The sequence below is a fragment of the Lepus europaeus genome, chromosome 11, assembly GCF_033115175.1.
Source record: "Lepus europaeus isolate LE1 chromosome 11, mLepTim1.pri, whole genome shotgun sequence".
Taxonomy (NCBI): Eukaryota; Metazoa; Chordata; class Mammalia; order Lagomorpha; family Leporidae; genus Lepus; species Lepus europaeus.
The window spans coordinates 63256223-63279866 of NC_084837.1; the positions used below are offsets into that span (position 1 = coordinate 63256223).

Here is a 23644-nt window from a genome sequence, read left to right on the forward strand (position 1 = left end):
GCTGTGTCCCGGGAAGGCAGTAGAGGATGGCCTAAGTGCATAGGCTCTGCACCCGCAAGGGAGACCAGGAGGAAGCACCTGGCTCCTGGCTTAGAATTGGCACAGTGTGCCGGCCATGGCTACCATTTTGGGGGTGAACCCATGGAAAAAGGAAGACCTTTCTCTCTCTCTCTCTCTCACTGTCTAACTCTGCCTTTAAAAAAAAAAACACACACACACACACACACAAAACGGGTAAAACTGACACCTGCAGTGCCGGCATCCCATATGGGTGCCAGATCAAGTCCCAGCTGCTCCACTTCCAATCCAGCTCTGTGCTATGGCCTGGTAAAAGCAGAAGATGAGCCAAGTCCTTGGGCCCCTACACCCGCGTGGGAGACCTGGAAGAAGCTCCTGGCTCCTAGCTTTGGATCAGCACAGTACCAGTCGTTGCAGCCAACTGGGGAGTGAACCAGAGGATGGAAGACTCTCTCTCTTTGCTTCTCTCTCTGCGTAACTCCAACTTCCACGTGGACAAAAAAACTAGACAAACTTAGCTTCAATCAAGTGAACGGTCATTTTTTCTACCTCTCCTGAAAGACTCTTACTAAAGTAAATATATAGCCACATCCTACAAAGTCACACATACACACTTTTACTAATTGACCCAAGTTTATTTTTTTCCTGTCTGTACAAGTTCAGTACAGATGTAATTTAAAAATTGTTTTATCTTATTCATTTGAAAGGCATAGAGATAAATAGAGGGACAAAGGGACAGCCAGATATCATCCACTAAAATGATTAACTCTCAAATGTCTGCAACAGCCAGGGCTGGCTGAGATTGAAGACAGGAGCCTGAACTCAAGTGGGTCTCCTGTGTGGGTGGCATAGGTTCAACTACTTGAGCCATCATCTGCTGCTTCTCAGAGTGTGCACTAACAGGAAACTGGAATATCAAGTGGAACTGAGACTCAACCCAAGGCACTCAGATATGGGAAGGATATGTTCTAAGAGGTGACATAAAACATCATGCCCTGGACAATATATGATGGGGGCCAGCACTGTGCCAGAGGGATAAGCAGCTGCCTGTGATGCCTGCATTCCGTAAAGGCCCCAGATAAGAGTCCCAGCCGCTTGACTTCCAATCTAGCTCCCTGCTAATGCACTTTGGAAAGCAGAAGATGGCCTAAGTGCTTGGGCCCTGTACCCACTTGTGAGACCTAGAAGTTGTTGCTGGCTTCTGACTGCAGCCTGGCCCAGCCCCAGACATTGTGGCTCTCTGGGAAGTTAACCAATGGATGGAAGATCTCTCTCTATTCCTCTTGCTCTAACTCTCCCTTTCAACTAAATAAATAAATCTTAAAAAGTAAAAATTAGGCCGGCGCCGTGGCTCAACAGGCTAATCCTCCGCCTTGCGGCGCCGGCACACTGGGTTCTAGTCCCGGTCGGGGCACCGATCCTGTCCCGGTTGCCCCTCTTCCAGGCCAGCTCTCTGCTGTGGCTAGGGAGTGCAGTGGAGGATGGCCCAAGTCTTTGGGTCCTGCACCCCATGGGAGACCAGGAGAAGCACCTGGCTCCTGCCATCGGAACAGCGCGGTGCGCCGGCCGCAGCGCGCTACCGCGGCGGCCATTGGAGGGTGAACCAACGGCAAAAGGAAGACCTTTCTCTCTGTCTCTCTCTCTCACTGTCCACTCTGCCTGTCAAAAAAAAAAAAAAAAAGTAAAAATTAACAAAATGTGACTGAGACTAAATGAAGACCATAAATGTCAAAGACTGGGGGGGGATTTCCAGGGCCAATTATAGGAAATTTTTCAATTTTAAGACTCACCCGGGCTTGGTGAATATGGTAGGCATTTTCAGCATTCTTCAGGGCCTGGGCTTTGAAATGGTTACTATCTGTAAAGGAAAACTTATACATTATCACACCTTATAAAGTCATCTTCAAAGATGCAATTCCTGACAACAGAAGGCAATCCCTAATTCCTTCATTATACTTAGCCTTTGGCTCATGAAGGGTAGTTAGGAAAAAAGCTAAATTCCTTCAGAGAGGTAATGAGCTGAAGGTGCAATGCAGGCAGAAGGCTGCCATATCTCCAACAGCCAAAGCCAGGTTCCAAAAACCACCCAGGGATTGAGGTCAACCAATTCTCAGTCCTGGAGTTTCTTCTACAAAGTGATGCCAATAGCCAAAACAAACAAGCAAAGAAGAATAAAAATCACAATATATTCATGTTGGGTTTAACTACAGAAACAGAATAAATACAAGCACATGCAACCCTCAAAATACTCTGAAGCACTCCCACATTCTCTTATTTCTAGCACAACTGGTCAAGATAACTATTCTCACTGAAATTCCTCTCAAACTTCATCTAATTCCTTCCTACCTTTGTGGCCAAGAAAATAGCAAAACTGAATGGTCTCTTTCTCATAAGAATCTTGTTATGTAACAGATGATTTTCACTACTGTGAAATATTTCTGATTCAAATATTTACCTCTAACAAATCATGAGATATAAAATATTCACAAAGTACTAAGATTATATAACCATATTTTTCCTTTTCAAATTCTTTACTAACTTATTTTGTAGGTTTCTTTTATAGAAACATATACTTCCCCGCTGGTGCTGCGGCTCACTTGGCTAATCCTCCGCCTGTGGCGCTAGCGCCCCGGGTTCTAGTCCCAGTTGGGGTGCCAGATTCTGTCCCGGTTGCTCCTCTTCCAGTCCAGCTCTCTACTGTGGCCTGGGAAGGCAGTGGAGGATGGCCCAAGTGCTTGGGCCCTGCACCCGCATGGGAGACCACGAGAAGCACCTGGCTCCTGGGTTTGGATTGGCGCAGTGCACCAGCCATGGCTACCATTTAGGGGGTGAACCAATGGAAAAAGGAAGACTTTTCTCTCTGTCTCTAACTCTGCCTGTCAAAAAAAAAAAAAAAAAAAAAGAAAGAAAGAAAAGAAAAAAACATATACTTCCCTATAACAATACAATAAATAACTCTCTTCGAATTAATATCATTAACCTACTGAAGACAAAACTTGCAATTCATAATACACACTTTTAGGTATTAAAAATGGAGGCTACCAATTCCCTGAATTTGATTTTGACTCACCATAATCCTCCTGTGTGATGTTAACTAACACTCCCCCACCAATGTCAATCTGTCTCTGAGTAGAACTATCTTCCAGTTTCCTTAGGATTTCTTCCTGTATCCCATCATGACCCATGTCTCGTTTGCGGCTCATGAAATGGGCATACAGTTCGGTTTGGGTGATTAAGAAGTTGAGTTTTCGCTGTTGTCTCTTGGCCTAAGAAGACAGAAAGTTGAAAGTCAAAGTAGAGCCAAATAATCAAGTATAACCACGAGATGGTAAGCATAGCACACCAAGCCTTTATATAGTTCACAAATTCTTTTTTGAATCTTCCACTTAAAAAAAAAAAAAAAAAGATTAATAAGAGGCTAGTGTTGTGGCACAGAGGCTTAAGCCAGCGATGGCTGAAATCCTGGCTGCTCTGCTTCCAATCCAGTTCTCTGGAAAAGCAGTGGAGGATGGCCTGAGTTCTTGGGGTCTTGCACCCAAACAGTAGAGAGACCTGGATGAAGCTACTGGCTCCTACGTTTGGCCTGGTCCAACACTGGCAACTGGGGCCATTTGGGAATGAACCAGCAGACGGATCTCTCTCTCTCTCTCTCTCTCTCTCTCTCTCTCTCTCTCTCTCTCTTTCAAATAAAAATAAATCTTAAGAGGGAGTAGGAAGTGGGATGGTTTGGGGGTGGGATGGTGAGAATGGGGGAAGAACTGCTATAATCCAAAAGTTGTATTTATGAAATTTATATTTATTAAATAAAAGCTTTCTATTAAAAATATTTTTAAAAAACTTAAAAAAGAAAACAGGGGCCAGCACTGTGGCATAGTAGGTAAAGCCACTGCCTTCAGTGCCAGCATCCCATATGGGCGCCAGTTCAAGTCCCAGCTGCTGATCCAGCTCTCTGCTATGGCCTAGGAAAGCAGTAGAAAGTAGCCCACATCCTTGGGCCCCTGAACTCACGTGGGAGACCCTGAAGATACTCCTGGCTCCTAGTTTCGAATTAGCCCAGCTCTGGCTGTTGCAGCCATTTGGGGAGTGAAACCAGTGGATGGAAGACCTCTCTCTCTGTCTCTGTAACTCCGCTTTTCAAGTAAATAAATAAATCTTTAAAAGAAAAACATTCTATCTTTGCACAGTGACAGTATCGTAGCCAATGAGGTTTATCCGAGGCGCGATTATTGCTAATTGAAAAGAAAAACATTCTTGGCCAGCGCTGCGGCTCACTAGGCTAATCCTCCGCCTTGCGGCGCCAGCACACTGGGTTCTAGTCCCGGTCGGGACAGCGGATTCTGTCCCGGTTGCCCCTCTTCCAGGCCAGCTCTCTGCTGTGGCCAGGGAGTGCAGTGGAGGATGGCCCAAGTGCTTGGGCCCTGCACCCCATGGGAGACCAGGATAGGCACCTGGCTCCTGCCATCAGATCATCGGATCGCGGTGCGCCGGCCGCGGCGGCCAATGGAGGGTGAACCAACAGCAAAGGAAGACCTTTCTCTCTGTCTCTCTCTCACTATCCACTCTGCCTGTCAAAAAATAAATAAATAAATAAAAACATTCTTTTAAAAAATTAAAAAGGTGGGGCCAGCGCTGTGGTGTAGTGGGTAAAGCTGCAGCCTGGGAAAGCAGAAGACAGCCCAAGTGCTCAGCCCCTGCACCCATTTGGGAGACCTGGAAGAAGCTCCTGGCTCCTGGCTTTGGATCAGCTCCGGCTGTTACAGCCAATTGGGGAGTGAACCAGTGGATGGAAGACCTCTCTCTGCCTGCCTTTCTCTCTCTGTGTAACTCTGACTTTAAATAAATAAATAAATCTTTAAAAATTTTTAGTGAACAATTTTTATTAATCAAGTCAACAGAACTAAAAGCAAATATTAACTTTTTCTTTTTTGCTTATTTAAAAATTTATTTACTTATTTAAAAGTCAGAATTACAGAGAAAGAGGGAGAGACAGAGATCTTCCATTTGCTGGTTTACTCCCCAAATGACTACAATGGCCAGGGCTGGGTGGGGCCAAAGCCAGGTGCCAGGAGCTTCATCCAGGTCTCCCATGTGAGTGCAGGGGCCCAAGCACTTGGGCCATCTTCCACTGCTTTCCCAGCTGCATAGGAAGTGAAGCAGATGAGACTCAAACCAGCACCCATATGGGCTGCTGGTGCTGCAGGCAGCATCTTAACCCACTACGCCACAGTGCTGACCCAAGAATAACTTTGATTTAGCAAGGGTGTGGAACCTTTTTTCTGCCAAGTGCCATTTGTTTATTTATGACATCATTTGTGAGCCATATAAAATTATCTACTTAAAAATTAGCCTACTGTAGACTTAAGGAATTTCAAGTTACACCTGTAGATATTTTGGCAGGGCCAGATCAAAAGATTTTGTGGACCTTTTATAGCCTGGGGGGGCCAAACGTACCCCATGCCCAATTCAGAGTCTTATAATAACCTAGCGTTTTGCTTTCCTATAAAATATAAAAAATCTTTGCTCTGCTAGGACTCTGTCTAAAACATCTGGTTTTTGCTACATGAATTTTCTATATAGCATTGGGACATCAACTAAATCCAAACAAAACATTCTGTTTTATAACCTGCATGATAAAAGAATATACAGCGTTATTTATTTATTTTAAAGACTGATTTATTTACTTGAAAGGCATAGTTAGAGAGATGGAGAGACAGAGAAATCTTTCAGCCACTGCTTCACTCCCCAAATAGCCAGAATGGCTGGAGCTGGGCCAGTCCAAAGCCAGGAGCTTCTTCCAGGTCTCCCATGTGGGTACAGAGGCTCAAGCGCTCAGGTCATCCTCCACTGCTTTTCCCAGGCACATTAGAAGGGAGATAGATCAGAAGTGGAGCAGCTGGGACCCAAACCAATGCTCATGTGGGATGCCAGCAGCACAGGGGGCTGCTTTACACTAATCCACAGTACCAGCCCCAAGCTTTATTATTTTTAAAAATGTTAAGGCAAGCACTGTAGGGCAGTAGCTTATGCTACCACCTGAGATACATGCGTCTCATACAGGAGTACCTGTTTTTGAGTCCCATCTGCTCTGCTTCAAATTAGCTTCCTAATGCATCCTAGGATTCAGTAAATGATAGACCAGAAATTGGATCCCCACCACCCACATGGGAGACCCAGATAGTGTTGGCCTCCTGGGCTTCCACAGTCCCAGCTGCTGTGGACATTTGGGGAGTGAAGCAGCATACAGAAGACATCTCTCTCTCTCATTCTCCCTCTTATCCTGCCTTTCATGTAGATGAAAATAAGCAGTTTTTAAAAAAACACTCACCTGTTTATTGGTTTACTGATCTAAAATCACTATACTCAAAATTATGTCTTTAAACTTTTTGCCAGATTCAATGGTTAGGCACAATTTTCAAACTGCAAACCAATCTCCTAATCCAGCTGTAGTAATCTAAGAGTTTTCAAAATGTTATGTTTTTGCCCCACCTCCCGCATTTCCTCATCCAACTTCCGCTGCTCCAAAGCTTCCTTCTCGGCGCGCTTGCGGTGCTCCTTCTCCACTTTCTCATATTTCTTCCAGTAGAGCAGCATTTCCTTGGTGAGGCGGCGGGCACGAGGCAAGGTCTCCTTACAGTTCTTCTGGGCTTGCAAGGCAGCTCGCCGCACTTCCTTCATGCACTGGTGTGCAAGCTGCAACAACAACAGTGTCACAACAGGGGAGGATCCAACATCTGGAACCACTTCTGCCAGAGCTCTCAACCTGCTCAGTGCAAATGGTTGTCTTATGGACAAAGCTCTTCCCTCTCCAACTTGTTAACTGTCGTTGTATAGTAGTGTGATCCAGGCCTAGACCCTGGAGATAATAACAGAAATAAGCAACCTAGCCACATCCACCACTTTGGAAGATGAAAAGAAAGTGTAATTATGGCTAAGGAGGGCCTTATTTGCTGGGAAGTTACCAAATGTTACCTCATAAACAAACAGATACAACTGTTCCAAGTGTTAGGCATCTTATAAGACCAACATATATTAAACTAATTTCTTCAGCACAAAAACCCTATGAAGTTGTTATTATCATCACCCTCATTTTCTAGATGAGGTTGAATAACTAGCTTACAGAAAACCAGCTAGGGCCGGCGCCGTGGCTTAACAGGCTAATCCTCCGCCTTGCGGCACCGGCACACCAGGTTCTAATCCCGGTTGGGGCGCCGGATTCTATCCCGGTCGCCCCTCTTCCAGGCCAGCTCTCTGCTATGGCCCGGGAAGGCAGTGGAGGATGGCCCAGGTCCTTGGGCCCTGCACCCGCATGGGAGACCAGGAGAAGCACCTGGCTCCTGGCTTCGGATCAGCACAATGCGCCGGCCACAGTGGCCATTGGAGGGTGAACCAACGACAAAAAGGAAGACCTTTCTCTCTCTCTCTCTCTCTCTCAAATAAATAAATAAATAAATAAATTAAATAAAAAGGTTAAGTTGTCTTGGTAAAGACTACAGGTTCTAAAACCTAAAATATTAAAAAAAAAAAAAACCAGCTAGTAATATATCTTATCAGATCATGACAACTATTCTCACAGGCAGTTGTCTATTTCCTCTAAGGGAAGGAATTTGCCTTAATCATTAAGATTCATGATCAACTAGTCACAACCAACAGAAATGGCAAGAATGGATCTAAAGAACCAGAACATACACAGCAAAACAGAAAATGGGCAATATAAAAATTTTACCTTTCGGCTATTGGTGAGAAACAGGTTACGAGCTGAAGCTTTTTGCTTGTTGGCCTAAAATATTTAAAAATAGTATTTCATTTAGGATTCATTTTTGAAATAAAATTATGTACTGGCATGGTCTTTTATTCAATTCCCAGAGGATTAGAAAACAAAGTATCAGGCCAAACAAGTGCAACATACATTATTCCTGAAAGTCATTGAGATACACTGTCTCAGCACCATGCATACTAAAGAAACATCAACTTAGGAGCTAGTACTATGGCACAGCAGTTTAAGCCAACACTTAGTATATCCACAATCCTTACAGGAATGCCTGGTTAAAGCCCCATCTATTTGGTGTCTGAATCAGCTGCCTGCCAATTCATCCTGGGAGGCAGCAGATGACAGCTCAAGTACTTGGGCCCTTTTCACTACTCACATGGGAAACCCAGATGGAGTCCCAAGCTCAAAGCTGCAGCCTACCACAGCAATGGCTTTTGTGGGCATCTGGGGAGTGAACCAGCAAATGGAAGATATCTCTATCTTGCTCTGCCACTCTGTCTTTCAGATAAAGATAAACAGACAATAAAAATAGATAAATAAAAGACTAAGTTAGTATTACAGCCTGGGTTTGAGTCCCAGCTCTGCTCCAGATTAAGCATCCTGCTAATGCATACCCTAGGAGGCAGCAGATTATGGCTCAGTAGTTGGGCAATTCAGATTGAGTTCCGGGCTCCTGGCTTCAGACTGGCCTGGCCCTAACTGTTGCAGACATTTGGGAAGTGAACCAAAGATGAAAGATTCCAATCTGTCTGTCTCTCACAGTTTCTGTTTGTTACTTCACTGGTCAAATAGGCGAAATAATTTTTTTAACGCCAACAATCTCAAATATTCCGTTGAAAAGCCATTCCTTATCATCAGACAGGCATCACCTAAAGCTTTTTATCAGGTACTTAAGCTTGTTTTCTCAGAAAACTCCCATCACAAAAAATATTCTCACATAAATCAACTCCTTTAAAGTACTGATTACTCACTACAGGAAAATGGTAATTTTACAGTAGTGAGGCACAACCATACCAAGGAATCAAAATTAACATCAATGTTGGAACAGACCCATCACATGTCACCTGATATATCAAAACAGAACTTGTAACTCCTATGGTAATCCTGTCAAAATACACAACACAGGAGAGGCATCTGCTTTAGCAGCTGACATTAGTTAAGACACTAATGTTCTGTATCACAGTGCCTGGGTTCAATTCTTGGCTCCAGCTCTGGGTCCCAACTGCAGTTTCCTGTCAGTGCAGACCCTGGGAACCAGTAAGCAATGGCTAAAGTAGTTGGAATCCTGTCAGCCACGTAGGAGACCAGGATTGAGTTCTTGGCTCCAGGCTTTGGCCTTGAGAGTCCTGGACATTGCAGGTTTGGGGGAGTAAGCCAGCAGATGGGAACTCTGTCTCTTTGTCTGCTTCTCAAATAAATTTCTTTTTAAATCTATGACCCGAAACTAATTATGAGGCACTATCAGTCAAACTCAAATTCTAAAACATTCAACAAAATAACAGGCCTAACTCTAAAACAGTAATGTCATAAAAGACAAAAGATGGGGGCTTGTGTTCTGGTGTTATGGCACAGCAGGTTAATCCTCTGCCTGCGGCGCCAGCATCCCATATGGGTGCCATTTCTAGCCCCAGCTGTTCCTCTTCCGATCCAATTCTCTGCTTTGTTGAAGATGGCCCAAGTGCTTGGGTCCCTGCACCCTGGAAAGAGCTCTAGGCTCCTGGCTTCAGATCAGCTCAGCTTCAGCCATTGCAGCTATCTGGGGAATGAACCAGGAGATGGAAGACCTTTCTCTATGTCTCTCCCTCTCACTGTCTATAACTCTCTTAAATAAATAAAACTCTCTTAAATAAATTAAAAAAAAATCATAAAAAGATAAAGGATGGGGGCCAGTGTTGGGGTTCACTCTAGAAATGGCCACAAAGGGTCTCTGCCTTCCACTGCTATCCCAGGCCACAAGCAAAAAGCTGGAGTGGAAGTGGAGTAGCTGGGACATGAACTGGCGCCCAAATGGGATACCGGCACCACAGGCAGTAGTTTACACTACTGTGCCACCATGCCAGCCCCAATCTAGTATCTATTAATCAATCCTTTTCCATCTCTTCATTCCTCCTATTCTCATCAGTCTCTACTAACTACCACTCTAATCTCAACTTCTATAACAACAATTTTTTTAGAATGCACACGAATGGGGCTGGCGCTATGGCGCAGCAGGTTAACGCCTTGGCCTGAAGCGCCGGCATCCCATATGGGTGCCGGTTCTAGTCCCAGCTTTTCTGATTCAGCTCTCTGCTATGGCCTGGGTCCTTGGGCCCCTGCACCCACGTGGGGGACCCAGAAGAAGCTCCTGGCTCTTGGCTTCGGATCGGCACAGCTCTGGCCATTGCAGCCAGTTGGGGAGTGAACCATCAGATGGAAGACTTCTCTCTCTCTCTCTCTGCCTCTCCTCTCTCCGTTTAACTCTTTCAAATAAATAAATCTTTAAAAAAAAATTCACATGAGTGAGATCATGTGGTACGTGTCTTTCTATGTTTTATTTCACTGAACAAGATAACCAAAGCGGACACTGTGATGTAAAAGGTAAGATGACACCCAAGACACATATATCCCATATCAAAGTGCCAGTTGAAGTCCCAGCTACTCTGTTTCTGATCCAGTTTCCTGCAGTGCACCTGGGAGGCAGGATACCATGACCAAAGTACTTAGGCTCCTATCACCCACTTGGAAGATCCAGATGCAGTTCCTAGCTTTGGCCTGATCCAGCCCCAGCTGTTGTGGCGGTTTGGATAGTAAACCAGCAGATGTAAGGTATTTGTTTCCCTCCCTCCCTCCCTCCCTCCCTCCCTCACTTCCTCTCTCTCTCTCTGAGACAAAAAATCTTTGAGAAACAAAAAACATAGTAACTATTATGTTGACAGGATTTCATCCTTTTTATGGCTGAATAGTATTCTATTTTATAAATATATATCATATTTTCTTTATCCATTCATTAGTTAATGGACACTTAGGCTGTTTCCATTTCTTGCCTATTTTGAATATTGCTTCAATAAACATAGAAGTACAGATGGACTTCAACAGATTGATTTCATTTCCTTTAGATATATATATCCAGTAGTGGGATTACTGGATGTTATATTTTAAATGTCATGTCCTTATGAAAGGCAGAGCAACAGAGAGAGATTGACAGAGAGAGCGAGTTTCCATCTACTAGTTCACTCTCCAAATGCCTACAATGTCCAGGGCTGGCCCTAAGCCAAGAAACAGGACATCAGTCTAGGTCTCCCATATGAACAGCAGGAACCCAATCACTTAAGCCACCAGGGTCTGCATTAGCGGGAAACTGGGGTCAGCATCCAGAGCTTGGCATTGAACTCAGATACTCCAACATGGGATACGAATATGTCTTAACTACAAGGCTAAGTGCCCCCACATCCTCCAACACATAAACTACTACCTTATAAATTCTGACCAAATTTTAGGAAAATAGCTAACTGAAAGTAGTACGCTAAGCAATCTCAATTCTCGAGGTCAGTCTCTTTCTGAACTCCTGTCGGAGGAGGTATCTAGCCCTCCCCCAGTTCTTACTCATTGGAGGGCAGGGAGAGAAAACTCCCTATCCCCTGGACTGGTGACATTCACTGACCTTTGGTAGCTCCTTTTTCACAATGCTGAGCCAGACTTTCCTGCGACGAGCATTAAGCTGCTCAATGGACAAGTGCTTCTTCTTGGTGCCAGGGGGAGGTGCGTCATGAGAAAACTTGGCAAACACTTTGGTCTGGTGGTGGTGTCGACGAGGGGATTCTTCAGAGGAAAGCTCTTCATCTCGTCGTCTTTTTTTCTTCACTTTTTTCAACTTGGCTGCAAAGCAAACAGAGTATCAGGAGGTTGGGCTTCTTTCCCTCCAAGTGGGACAGTCCCAAAGCATCCTCCTCACTTTAAGAAAATTCAAATTAAAAAAAAGGAAGAAAAGTCCAGGTCCTTTTCCCATTCCACCTGAGGTTAGCAACGTTTATTACATTATCTGTTCTGGCCCATAAGCATTCCAAGAGGAAGATTTCACTAACTTGGAAAAAGAGCACTGGATACTCCCTCTGTTTATGTGAAAGAAATACAGACTAGAACTGGAAAACCAAATTTCTTGTGAACCCAACAGCAGGAAAATAGGTTTATGAAGTATCATGGCTCAAGGAATAGCCACAAAGAACAAAATGTATTTCCACATGGTGGCAAGTTAAGGCAGCTGGAGGAAAATAACAAGAAAAATAATGCATCATTTGCACCACACCCTGACTTGTGAGAGAAAATCACATATGGAATAAAACTTAATGCAGGTTAAAGGGAGGGTATGGAGAATAAGAAAATACACAGCTGAACAGGGAGGGTATGGGATAAAGGGAAAGCAAAAAAAGAGTCTTGAGTAGAGTCCATACCCTCAGAGTAATAAAATTTGCCTTACACAACAGAGTTTAAAAGTCCTCTTCCCTAACACTATAGTTTCAATGATATGTGGTTACTTAATTTACTGCATATTGGTAAAATGGTCATTTTTCTATTCAATTATTGTTATAGCCATTGTCTATATTCCCACTAAACTAGGGCCTTTTTGCTTTCTACTTGTTAATTTCTTATTCAGTGAAGTATTAAGCCTTTTTACTGTAATATAAATTTAAAATGTTATCTCAAAAACAAAAAGAGAAAGAAAGGGAGAAGGAAGGAGAGTGAGACAGGAAAGGGAGAGGGAGAACAGGAGGAGGAAGGAAGGGAGGAAGAAGGGAACATCATTATGTTCTTAGAACTAACTGTATCTACAAATCACATTGAATCTGTTAAAAACAAATTAAATTAAATTAAAAAAAAATAATAAGAAGAAGTCCTGTTCTGAGTTCCAGTTGTTCAGAGCTTAGTAAGAAGTAACAGGACAGTTCCCAGCAAGCATGCAAACACAACAGAAAACCATCAGGAAGTGATCAATTCTCAATCAACTCAGCAACAGTAACAACATATTCCAACACCTTGGGTTGCTCTTCAGACTTCCCTGTGCGTTATCAACTTCTTCCCATCCCAGAAATTTTCAACATTTGCAGAGTGTGAAAAAGAAAAAAGAAATAAACTAAACGTTTTACCTAAACATTTTGCTAAAAATCCATATTTCTCAAATCCTCCCAATTCTAGAAAAGACTATAAGCAAACATGAAGTAAGCTTCGTTAACACTGAAGCTTAGAAAGGAACATGAGAGTTGGAATAGAGTAACCCAAATGCAAAAAACACACAATACACAATTCTGAAAATAAAATGAATAAATGGGAAAAGCAGTTAAAAATGCTTACCTTTAAGTTTCTTTTCCTCCTTAAATTTCTTTTTTTTGGGCCCAAGTAGGTGTCGTTGTTGCTCATAGAAAGGGTCGTATGTGGACAGCAAGCCTGCACTGTAGTATTGGTACTGCTGCAACTGAAGCAGGGAAAACCATGTTGGGCTTGTGTGTCTTCTACAACACGGCCTTCCAAACATATGTACTACAGAAAGCTTAGATAGAGGAAACCACAGACCCCAAACAGTATTCTTCCCGAAAGAAGGATTTAGTATATCAAAAGGAAGTTTTTCTTTAACTTCAAAACAAAACTGGTTCAACTGTCATGCACTGAACATAACTTGAAAAGGAAAATCCAGGAGCCAGAGCTGTGGCATAGCAGGTAAAGCTGCCACCTGCAATGCTGGCATCTCATATGGGCACCAGTCAAGTCCCGGCTACTCCACTTTCAATCCAGCTCTCTGCAATGGCCTGAGAAAGTAGTGGAAGATGGTCTAAGTCCTTGGGCCCCTGAACCCATGTGGGAGATCTGGAAGAATCTCCTGGATCCTGCCTTCGGATTGGCCCAGCTGCGGCCATTGTGGCCATCTGCAAGACTTCTCTCTCTGTCTCTGTCTCTCTCTCTCTGCCTCTCTGTAACTCTGCCTTTCAAATAAATAAATAAATCTTTAAAAAAAGGAAAATCCATCATGCTCCTGAGTTTCTACCTGAATATTTACTTATTATGACATACACTTGAGACATAAAATTAATTCCTTCCTGAAATTCATCAGTAAGAAATAAACCATATTTCAATTACCAGTAGGTCCTCAAATTTACTAAGGTTCCTGATTCTTACTATTCTATTTTTTGAGCTATTACACTTATTTCAGTCACCAATCATCCAAATTCTCCAATCTTTCAACTCTTTTCATGTCCCACTAAGAGAGTCTGCTGTTATTTGCACATAATGCCTATACTGCCAAGACTCTATTCACAAAGTAGTAAGCCCTTTCAAACATTCTTTAAATCAACCCTTAAATTTGACATTTTCTCTCAAAATTATGTAGCCCAGGGGACAGCATTGTGCTGCAACTCCCTGAGACCTTGGCATCCCATATGAGTGCTGGTTCAAGTCTCAGCTGCCCTAGTTCTGATCTAGCTCCCTTCTAATGTGCCTGGGTAGGCAGCAGATCAATAGCTCAAGTACTTGAGTCTCTGCTCCTAACTGGGAGACCTGGAGGGAATTCCAGGCTCCCAGATTCAGATGGGCCCAGTCATGGCCATTTTAGCCATTTGAAGAATGAGCCAGCAAATGGAAAATTTCTCTCTACATACAACTCTACCTTTTGAATGAATAAATACATCTTTAAAAATTACATGATTCATTTCATATTTTTGTTCCTGGATTACAGCCAAGTGAGTTGTCCAAGGACTAAAACCAGGATGAATGAGTAACATGGAGAGCTATTATGAGGCCCCTACCAAAAGTCAAAATTAAATGAGCAACCATCAAGCTGTGCACAATGTCTATGAACTCCCCTACATGTAGGTTTTACTTCCATTCTTACAATGAGCAAATATTTGGACTACCAAGTGCCTTGGCACTGGACTTGAAGAAAAAACTCTCAATCAAAGTGGTCAGATACTCTGTTTATCACTCTATATGTCTGCAAACTTCAGGAAGTAATGTAAAAATCTTTAAACTAACTTTGGACCTTAAGAAACTGCTGGAAAATTATTCGGTCTCCAAATATGCTACTGGTCATTATGTATAACAGGTCACACTTCTGGCAAAATTCAGAATGCTTTTCTAATAGTTGGCCCTTCAAGCTATCATTCTAATGTTAGTGTGAGAAGAAAACAGTTTTTCCATGAGCCTCTTTTCTTAATGAGAAATCACTAGAATGTATATTTGCAGCTCTTCAATAGGTAAAACACAGAATGACCACATGACCCAGTAACTCCCATGCCAGAGAAATGGAAGTCAATGAATCCAGAAAAACTTGCACACAAATCTTCCTAGTAGTATTAGTCACAACCGCCAAAAAGCAAAACAACCAAATCAGAAGGATGGGAGAATAAAATGTGGTATGAATATTTAGAATGTTTGGCAATAAAACAGAATGAAGTCCTGCTACATGCCACAACACAGATGAACCTTGAAAAGAGCTCAGTAAGAGAGGAGCTGAAAAGACCACATGCACATTTAGAGACAGAAGACGGACTGGCAGATGCCTGGGAAAAGGAAAATGAAGCGGACTAAGGAGTGTGTAATTTCTTTCAAGGGTGATACAAGGTTAAAATGATTTATCTTTATTGCCAGCATTGTGGCAAAGCAGGTTAGGCCACCACCTGAAACGCCAGCATCCCATGTGGGCTGCAATTCAAACCCATGATGCTCCATTTCCGATCTAGCTCCATGCTAATACACCTAGGAAAGCAGCAGATGATGGTCCAAATACTTAGGCCATTGCCATCCATGCAGGAAACCTAGATGGAGCTCCAGAACCTTGGCTTCCCTCTAGTGAAGCTCTGGCAGCTGCAGTCATTTAGTCATTTGAGAAAGGAACCAACAGATGGAAGATCTCTCTCTCTCTCTCTCTGAAACTCTGCCTTTCAAATAACATAAAAAATCTTTAAGAACAAAAATAAGAGGCTGGCACTGTAGCATAGCAGACTAAGCCTCCACCTGTGGCACTGGCATTCCATAGGGGTACCAGTTCATGTCCTGGCTGCTCCTCTTCTGATGCTGCTCACTGCATTTGGTCTGAAAAAGCATTAAAAGATGGCCCAAGTGCTTGGGCTCTTACATCCACCTGGGAGACCCAGAAGAAGCTCCTGGCTCCTGGCTTCAGATCAGCTCAGCCCTGGCTGTTGCAGCCATCTGGGAAGTGAACCAGTGGATGGAAGACTTTTCCCTCTGTTTCTTCCTCTTTGTGCTTGCAACTTGCCTCTCAAATAAATAAATAAAAATCTTTAAAAATGTATCTTTGATGACTAGAAACCAGAAAGTGAATGAAGTCTGATTTCTGCTGAAACTCTCACCTCCTTGTCTTTACTATACTTATTTTGGTGCAGCTTCTTGTATTTGTGAAGTCGAAGCATGTTGTGAAGTTCTTCTCTGCTGAGATTGAGATCCTCCTCGTCTTCATCATTGTCTTCACTCTGAGACTCTGCCTCACTGGACTCATCACTTAGCAGAATGCTCTGAAAAAGGGGTAAAATGGACATGTAACATTTGCCATGAACCAATTCCATTCATACTCCAATGTTTTTTTTCCTGAGATCCCAAAACAAGGATAAAAATAATTAAAGACAATCACTCCAATTTCCCTTATACTACTTTCATCAATTCAACTGAAGAGAAAAAAGACACACAGGGGCAGTACTATTGCATAGCAGGTAAAGCTGCCATATGCAGTGCCAGCATCCCACTGCTCCACTTACGATCCAGCTCCCTGCTAATGCTCCTGGGAAAGCAGTATAGGATAGTCCAAGTGCTTGGGTCCCAGTACCCATGTGGGAGAGCCAGAAGAAGCTCCTGGCTCCTATCAGACCAGACCAGCTCCAGCATTGCAAGCCATTTTGGGAGTGAACCAGAATAGGGAATATCTTTCTGTATCTTCCTCTCTCTTTCTCTCTATAACTCTGCCTTTCAAATAAATAAATAAATCTTTAAAAAAAAAAAAAAAGGAAAAGGACACTAATTAAACCTAACAGGCACAAGTTAAAAAGCACTTAACATGGGAAATGCCATAAACAAGTGAGCTACACTGTATTTATACTATATATTAGATGTTCTAATTCAACATCAAATACCAAGGCCAAAACGAAACAAAACACTACCTCTTGGGCATAATCTCTTGGGGGGCATAAAGCAACAGACAGCAAGCTGTGATGTCCAAAAAAGAAACAACCAAAATAAGCATTAATTGACAGATAGATAAATAAAATCTGGCATACTGACAAAAAGAAATGTTATTTAGCCTTAAAAAAATTAGCTAATATATGCCACAACATAAATAACTTTGAAACAAAAAGTCACACATTTTATTATTCAGTATATATGAAGTGTCCAGAATATGCAAACTGATCAAGACCAGAAAAGGACTCATGATTGTCAGGGGCTAGTGAAGATAGAGAAGGGGGAGTAACTGGGATCAGGGTTGCATCATGGCAAACTAAGCCACCACCTGCAATGCAAGCATCTCATATGAGTGCTGCTTTGAGTCCTGGCTGCTCCACTTGCAATCTAAGTCTCTTCTAATGTACCTGGGAAAGCAATGGAAGATGGTCCAAGTGCTTCCGACCCATATGAGACACACAGATGAAGTTCCAGGCTCCTGGCCAATCTTGGCTGTTGCAGCCATTTGGACAGTGAACCAGTGGATAGAAGTCTGTGTTTCCTACTCTCCTACTCTCTCTATAATTCCCCCTTCAAATAAATAAAGAAATCTCAAAACATACACAAACACAAAGAAGAAAGGGGAACAATTTCACCAAGAGTACAAGATATCTTTCTGGAGTGATGAGAAGTTATGAAATAGTGGTAGGGCTGGCATTAACATATGAGGTAAAGACACTGCCCACAAACCCAGCATCCCAAATGGGCAACAAGTTCTGCTCTACTTCCGATTCTGCTCCCTGCTAATGTGCCTAGGAAAGCAACGGAAGATGGCTCAAGTGCCTGGGCTCCTGCCACCCATGTGATAGACCTGGAAGAAACTCCTGGCTTCAGCCTGGCTCGGCCCTAATTGTTGCAGACATCTGGGGAGTGAAGCAGTAGACTGACATTTCTGTCTGTCTCTCCCTCTCTCTCAGTAGCTGTGACTTTCAAATAAATAAATAAAATCTTATTTTTAAAAAAAGACAGCCTGGGGCCAGTGCTGTGGTGTAGCGGGTAAAGCCACTGCCTGCAATGCCAGCATCCCATAGGGATGCCAGTTCGAGTCCCAGCTACTGTACTTCTGATCCAGCTCTCTGTTATAGCCTGGGAAAGCAGCAGTAGATGGCCCAAGTGCTTGGACCCCTGCAACCATGTGGGAGACCCTAAGAAACTCCTGGATTCTGACTTCAGATCGGTGCAGCTCTGATCACTGCGACCAATTAGGAAATGAACCAGCAGATGAAAGACCTCTCTCTCTCTGTCTCTCCTTCTCTCTCTGTGTAAATCTTTCAAATAAATAAATAAATCTTTAAAAAAAAAAAAAGAGAGAGAGGGGCTGGCACTGTGGCATAGTGGGCTAAGCCTCCACGTGCTGTGCCAGCATCCCATATGGGCTCCAATTCGAGTCCCAGCTGCTCCTCTTCCAATTCAGATCTCTGATATGTCCTGGGAAAGAAGCAGAAGATGGCCCACGTGCTTGGGCCCCTGCACCCACATGGGAGACCCAGAAGAAGCTCCCGGCTCCTGGCTTCAGATGGGCTCGGCTCCAGCTGTTGCAGCGATCTGGGGAATGAACCAGTGGATGGAAGACCTTTCTCTCAGTCTGTAACCCTAGCTCTCAAATAATATATAAAATCTTAAAGAAAAAAAAAAGTGGCAATGACTACACAACTTTGTGAATATACTAAAAATTACTAGATTGTAAACTCTAGAAAGGTGAATTTTGGGGCCGGCACTGTGGCACAGCACCCACGTGGGAGACCCGGAGGAAGCTCCTGGCTCCTAGCTTCGGATCTGCGCAGCTCCGGCCATTGAGGCCATCTGGGGACTGAACCAACAGATGGAAGACCTCTTTCTCTGTCTCTACCTCTCTCTGTAACTCTTTCAAGTAAATAAAATAAATCTTTAAAAAAAGAAAGATGAGTTTTATGACAAATGAATTATATCTCAATTTCTAAAAATGTGACTATTAAGCATAGAGATTTCTACATTCCCAACTGCCTAAGCTTTATTGATTTGGAGTAAATCAGATATTCTGTACATGAGCCTTTTAAAAGACATAGAATAATGAAGGATTTAAATTACACTGATCTCTTCAATGTAAAAGTATGAAACAGAGAGATAACTAGTTTAATAGAGCAAACATTATCCTTAATTCAGCCTATCCATTACTGGTAATCTTTTAAGAATGGAATTGAGCCGGCGACGTGGCTCAACAGGCTAATCCTCTGCCTTGCGGTGCCAGCACACCAGGTTCTAGTCCCGGTCGGGGCGCCGGATTCTGTCCCGGTTGCCCCTCTTCCAGGCCAGCCTTCTGCTATGGCCCAGGAGTGCAGTGGAGGATGGCCCAAGTGCTTGGGCCCTGCACCCCATGGGAAACCAGGAGAAGCACCTGGCTCCTGCCTTCAGATCAGCGCGGTGCGCCTGCCGCAGTGTGCCAGCCATGGCGGCCATTGGAGGGTGAACCAACGGCAAAAAGGAAGACCTTTCTCTCTGTCTCTCTCTCTCTCACTCTCACTGTCCACTCTGCCTGTCAAAAATAAAAAAAAAAATAAAATAAAATAAAAAGAGTATAAGAAAAAAAATAATGAAATTGAGATTATAACACGGCTTATAAAAACTCTAATGGCTTAAGACTATAAAGCAAAATACAAATTCCTTAGCACAGAATATAAGGCCCTGTAAGCTCAGTATATGTTCATCTTCTCATGCACTGTCATCTGAGCATCTTATCCTTCTTCCCCAAACCTGGAGCTGCTTCCTTTCTGAGGACTTCCGCAGCTTCTACATCTGACTGGAAAGCTCTGAATTCAGACTGTCACAGATCCTCTCTCCACTCAGAAATCAGCTGAAATGTCACCCTTCTTAAGAGGCTGTTCTTTACATGTTCACAGTCTCATTCACCGCTCTGTCCTTTAGAATGTAAGCTCCCTCCACAGGACGAAAATCACTCCCTCCACATACAAAAGTACATGGATGCACACAATCAACACTTGTTTAATGAATGCAGAATTCACTCAGGGAATGATGGTAACTAAATTAATATTTCTGATTCAAACATGAGTCAATGAGGGATAGGATCACATCATGTTAATTTTTTGTTCCTTCTTTCTTCACAGAAAATTATTTCACTGGGGCCAATTGTGGCACAGCAGGTTAAATGACTGCCTGCAACACTGGCGTACCATATCAAAGCACCAGGTAAGAAAGAATCTGACTGCTCTGCTTCCAATCCAGCTCCCTACTAGTGTGCCCGGGAAAGCAGTAGATGATGGCCTAAGTGCACCCATATGGGACACTTAGTTCTTGGCTTCTGGTTTCAGCCTGGACCAGCCACACCGGTTGCAGCCATTTGGGCAATGAACCAGCGTATGGAAGATCTTTCTCTCTGTCTCTCCCTCTCTCTGTCATTCTTTCAAATAAATAAATCTCTTATAAAATAATAAAAAATGACTTCCCCAAACCCTCCAGGTTTTCTCTATTCTTTTCAAAAATGACATCCAGTTAACAGCCTCATATCTGAAAAAAATCTGCCATTCTGCCAGAATGAGCTGGTAAATTTCCAGTCTATCAGGAATTTTGGTCGTTATTTGGATAGTAAATATTCTGCCTTATCTCTTACCTTTAGCCACTTTCTGCTTTTCTTCAACTTAGAAAAGTTATATAAATTCCCCTTGTCAGATTTTGATTCTGTACAAAGAAACATAAAGAATTAAAAAAATGAAAGAAGGACTGCCCCAAGAGAATTGATGGTGCAAAAAGGATCTCCCATTACACTGACCTGACTGAAGAACTCCATTCAGTGAGTATGTGTTTAACATTCCAGAACTGCTTGCTCCAGAAGTTTCACCAAGTAATGAATTTGGAGGCTCTTCCTTAACTTGCATCAAGGGATCCCCAGACTGGGGCAATAAGGGATTACTGTCATCCAGTCCATCTTCACTGTCATCACTATAAATTCAAAAATGGTGGGTAAGTCCACAACCACAAGTGATCCAGCAAACTGCAATAATTCAAGGTTAGGGACTAGTGTGGCAAATAGCGCGTAAAGTCGCCACCAGAAATGATGGTACCCCATATGGGCACCAGTTTGTGTTCTGGTTGCTCCACTTCCAATCCAGCTCCCTAATAACGGCCTGGGAAAAGCAGTAGAGAATGGCACAAGTGCTTGGGCTCCTTTCACCCACGTAGGAAACCCAGAAGTTCCTTGCTTCAGGCTTCAGCCTGGCCCAGCCCCAGCTGTCAGGGCCATCTGGGTGTGAACCAACAGATGGAAGATTTCTCTTTTTCTCTCTGTCTCTCCCTCTCTCTCTGTAACTCTGATTTTCAAATAAATAAAAATAGAACCTTTGAATAAGCTCACTGTGTTTTATTTGAAGAAGGGAAATAGAAAATATAAAACATAGTAAAAGCCATAAAATATTTTAACCTTAAAATACGTAGGACTGATGGGAATCATAAATGTCATATTGCAAACATGGAGTAACACACCTAGAAATATTTCTGTTGAAGATGGCTGATGTTTGTCGCAGGAAATGGTCCAACCGGAGGGCCCTCTCCAGGTACTGAAGGTAGAGGGGCTTTGCCAGCTCAGAGCAGCCGCCATCGTCCCCGGCACCCAACTCCGAGGCCATAGAACAGATCTGTCTTCATGCACAAGGGCCTGGATTACACAGCTGCAGGACAGAGATAAGTGTGAAAGATGAAATAACCACTTATTCCCCATTTCTTTATCCCACCTGCTTTCAATGTGAAATCAGACTTTCCAGGGGCTGGCGCTATGTCATAGTTGGTAAAAGCTCCGCCGGTAGTGCTGGCATCCCATATGGGTGCCGATCCTGGCTGCTCCACTTACAATCCACCTCCCTGCTAATGTGACTGGGAAAGTAGTGGAAGTTCTTGGGCCCCCATACCCACGTGAGAGACTTGGAAGGAGCTCTGAGCTCCTGGCTTCGGATTGGCCCAGCTCCAGTTGTTGCAGCCATTTGGGGAGTGAACCAGCAGTAGATCTCTCTCTCTCTCTAGCTCTGTTCTGCCTCTCTGTAACTCTGCCTTTTAAATAAATAAATAAATCTTTTAAAGAAAACCAGACTTTCTAGAAAACACTGAGAAGACAGCAGTTTGCACAAGGATCACAATAAAGTTGTTAGACACTCCTAACGAAAAGGCAGAAGTTAAAAGGATGGGAAGAACATCAAATATAGAACACTGTCAAATGTCATAATATTCATATACTTTGCCAAAACAGTACCTTAAAATGTTTACTTACTCCCTTTTTCCCTACAATTAACAATTACCACAACCAGTTGGTTGTGGAATAACCAACTATCCAAATCAGTATTACAAGCTCAACATTGTGCACCTCACAACATAGCATAGGAACTTTGGGCAGCACTGCTTTCAAAATGCTAATTGTAGGGGCTGGCACTGTGGCATAGCAGGTAAAGCTGCTACCTGCAGTGCTAGCATCCCATAGAGGCACTGGTTCAAGTCCTGACTGCTCTATTTCCAATCCAGCTCTCTGTTTAGCCTGGGAAAGCGGAAAATGGCCCAAGTCCAATATCACATATAAGATATGGGGGGAGGGGTTGTTTCTGGTTGTTTTAGTGAAGTTGTTGTGTGTGTTTTTTTTTTTTTTTTTTTTTTTTTTTTTTTTTTTTAAAGACTGATTTATTTGAAAGGCTGAGCAACAGAGCCGGCACCCACATGGGAGACCCGGAGGAAGCTCCTAGCTCCTGGCTTGGGACTGGTGTAGCTCCAGCCATCTGGCGAATGAACCAGCAGTTGGAAGACCTCTCTCTCTGTCTCTGCCTTTCAAATAAATAAATTTTTAAAAAAATACTAATTGTGGATTTAGCTTTGTGTAAATATGTCAAGAATTCTATAGGGGCTGGCACTGTGGCGCACTAGGTTAATCCCCTGCCTGCAGCGCTGGCATCCCAGATGGACACCGGTTCTAGTCCCGGCTGCTCTTCTTCCAATCCAGCTCTCTGCTATGGCCTGGGATAGCAGTAGAAGATGGCCCAAGTCCTTGGGCCCCTGCACCCATGTGGGAGACCCAGGAAAAGCTCCTGGCTCCTGGCTTCAGATCAGCTCATCTCTGGCCGTTGCAGTCATTTGAATAAACCAGCAGAATGAAAGACCTCTCTCTCTCTCTGGCTCTACCTCTTTCTGTAACTCTTTCAAATAAATAATAATTCTTTAAAAAATAAAATTCACCTACAGATCCCTATTAAAATCCCAGGAGGCTTTTAAAATATTTATTATTTATTAGAACAGTACAGAGAGACAGAGACCACCAGGGACAGAGACAGAGCTCACATACACTGGTTCACTCCCCAAATGCCTACAACAGAGAAGTTCAGACCAGGCTGAAGCCAGGAGTTGGGAACTCAACGCAGGTCTCCAGATGGGTTGTAGGGACCCAAGTACTTTAATCTGCTGCCTCCAAGGGTGTATTTCAACAGGAAGCTGGTACTTCAATAGAGTCAGGGCTTGAACCCAGGCACTCTGATTTAGGATGCATTCCAAACAGCAGCCTAATCATTGTGCCTAATGCCAGCCCCACCCCCTATGTTGGGGGCAGGAATTGAACTGGTGCCCATATGAAATGCCAGTACTGCAGGCCATGGCTTTAATCTACTGAATATTTTGCAGTAACCACCCAGATACTCACTACCTTGA

General features: G+C 43.3%; 1 protein-coding gene and 1 pseudogene across 3 annotated transcripts in view; one reads left to right on the forward strand and one right to left on the reverse strand.

The window, feature by feature from the left end:
- The window catches only part of INO80 (INO80 complex ATPase subunit), a 145415-nt gene that overhangs the window by 98722 nt on the left and 23049 nt on the right, over nucleotides 1-23644 (reverse strand). For all 3 annotated transcript variants that reach the window (XM_062205655.1, XM_062205654.1, XM_062205653.1), the window contains exons 2-11: nucleotides 21452-21636; nucleotides 20742-20911; nucleotides 20583-20650; nucleotides 16120-16281; nucleotides 13112-13232; nucleotides 11427-11641; nucleotides 7742-7795; nucleotides 6505-6708; nucleotides 3089-3284; nucleotides 1809-1876 (exon numbers count right to left, since the gene is read on the reverse strand). In XM_062205655.1, the coding sequence (XP_062061639.1) occupies nucleotides 1809-1876; nucleotides 3089-3284; nucleotides 6505-6708; nucleotides 7742-7795; nucleotides 11427-11641; nucleotides 13112-13232; nucleotides 16120-16281; nucleotides 20583-20650; nucleotides 20742-20911; nucleotides 21452-21594 (1401 nt within the window). In that variant the 5' untranslated portion in view covers nucleotides 21595-21636. The remainder of the gene's footprint in view (nucleotides 1-1808; nucleotides 1877-3088; nucleotides 3285-6504; nucleotides 6709-7741; nucleotides 7796-11426; nucleotides 11642-13111; nucleotides 13233-16119; nucleotides 16282-20582; nucleotides 20651-20741; nucleotides 20912-21451; nucleotides 21637-23644) is intronic.
- Nucleotides 4191-4315, forward strand: LOC133770873 (U4 spliceosomal RNA; annotated as a pseudogene).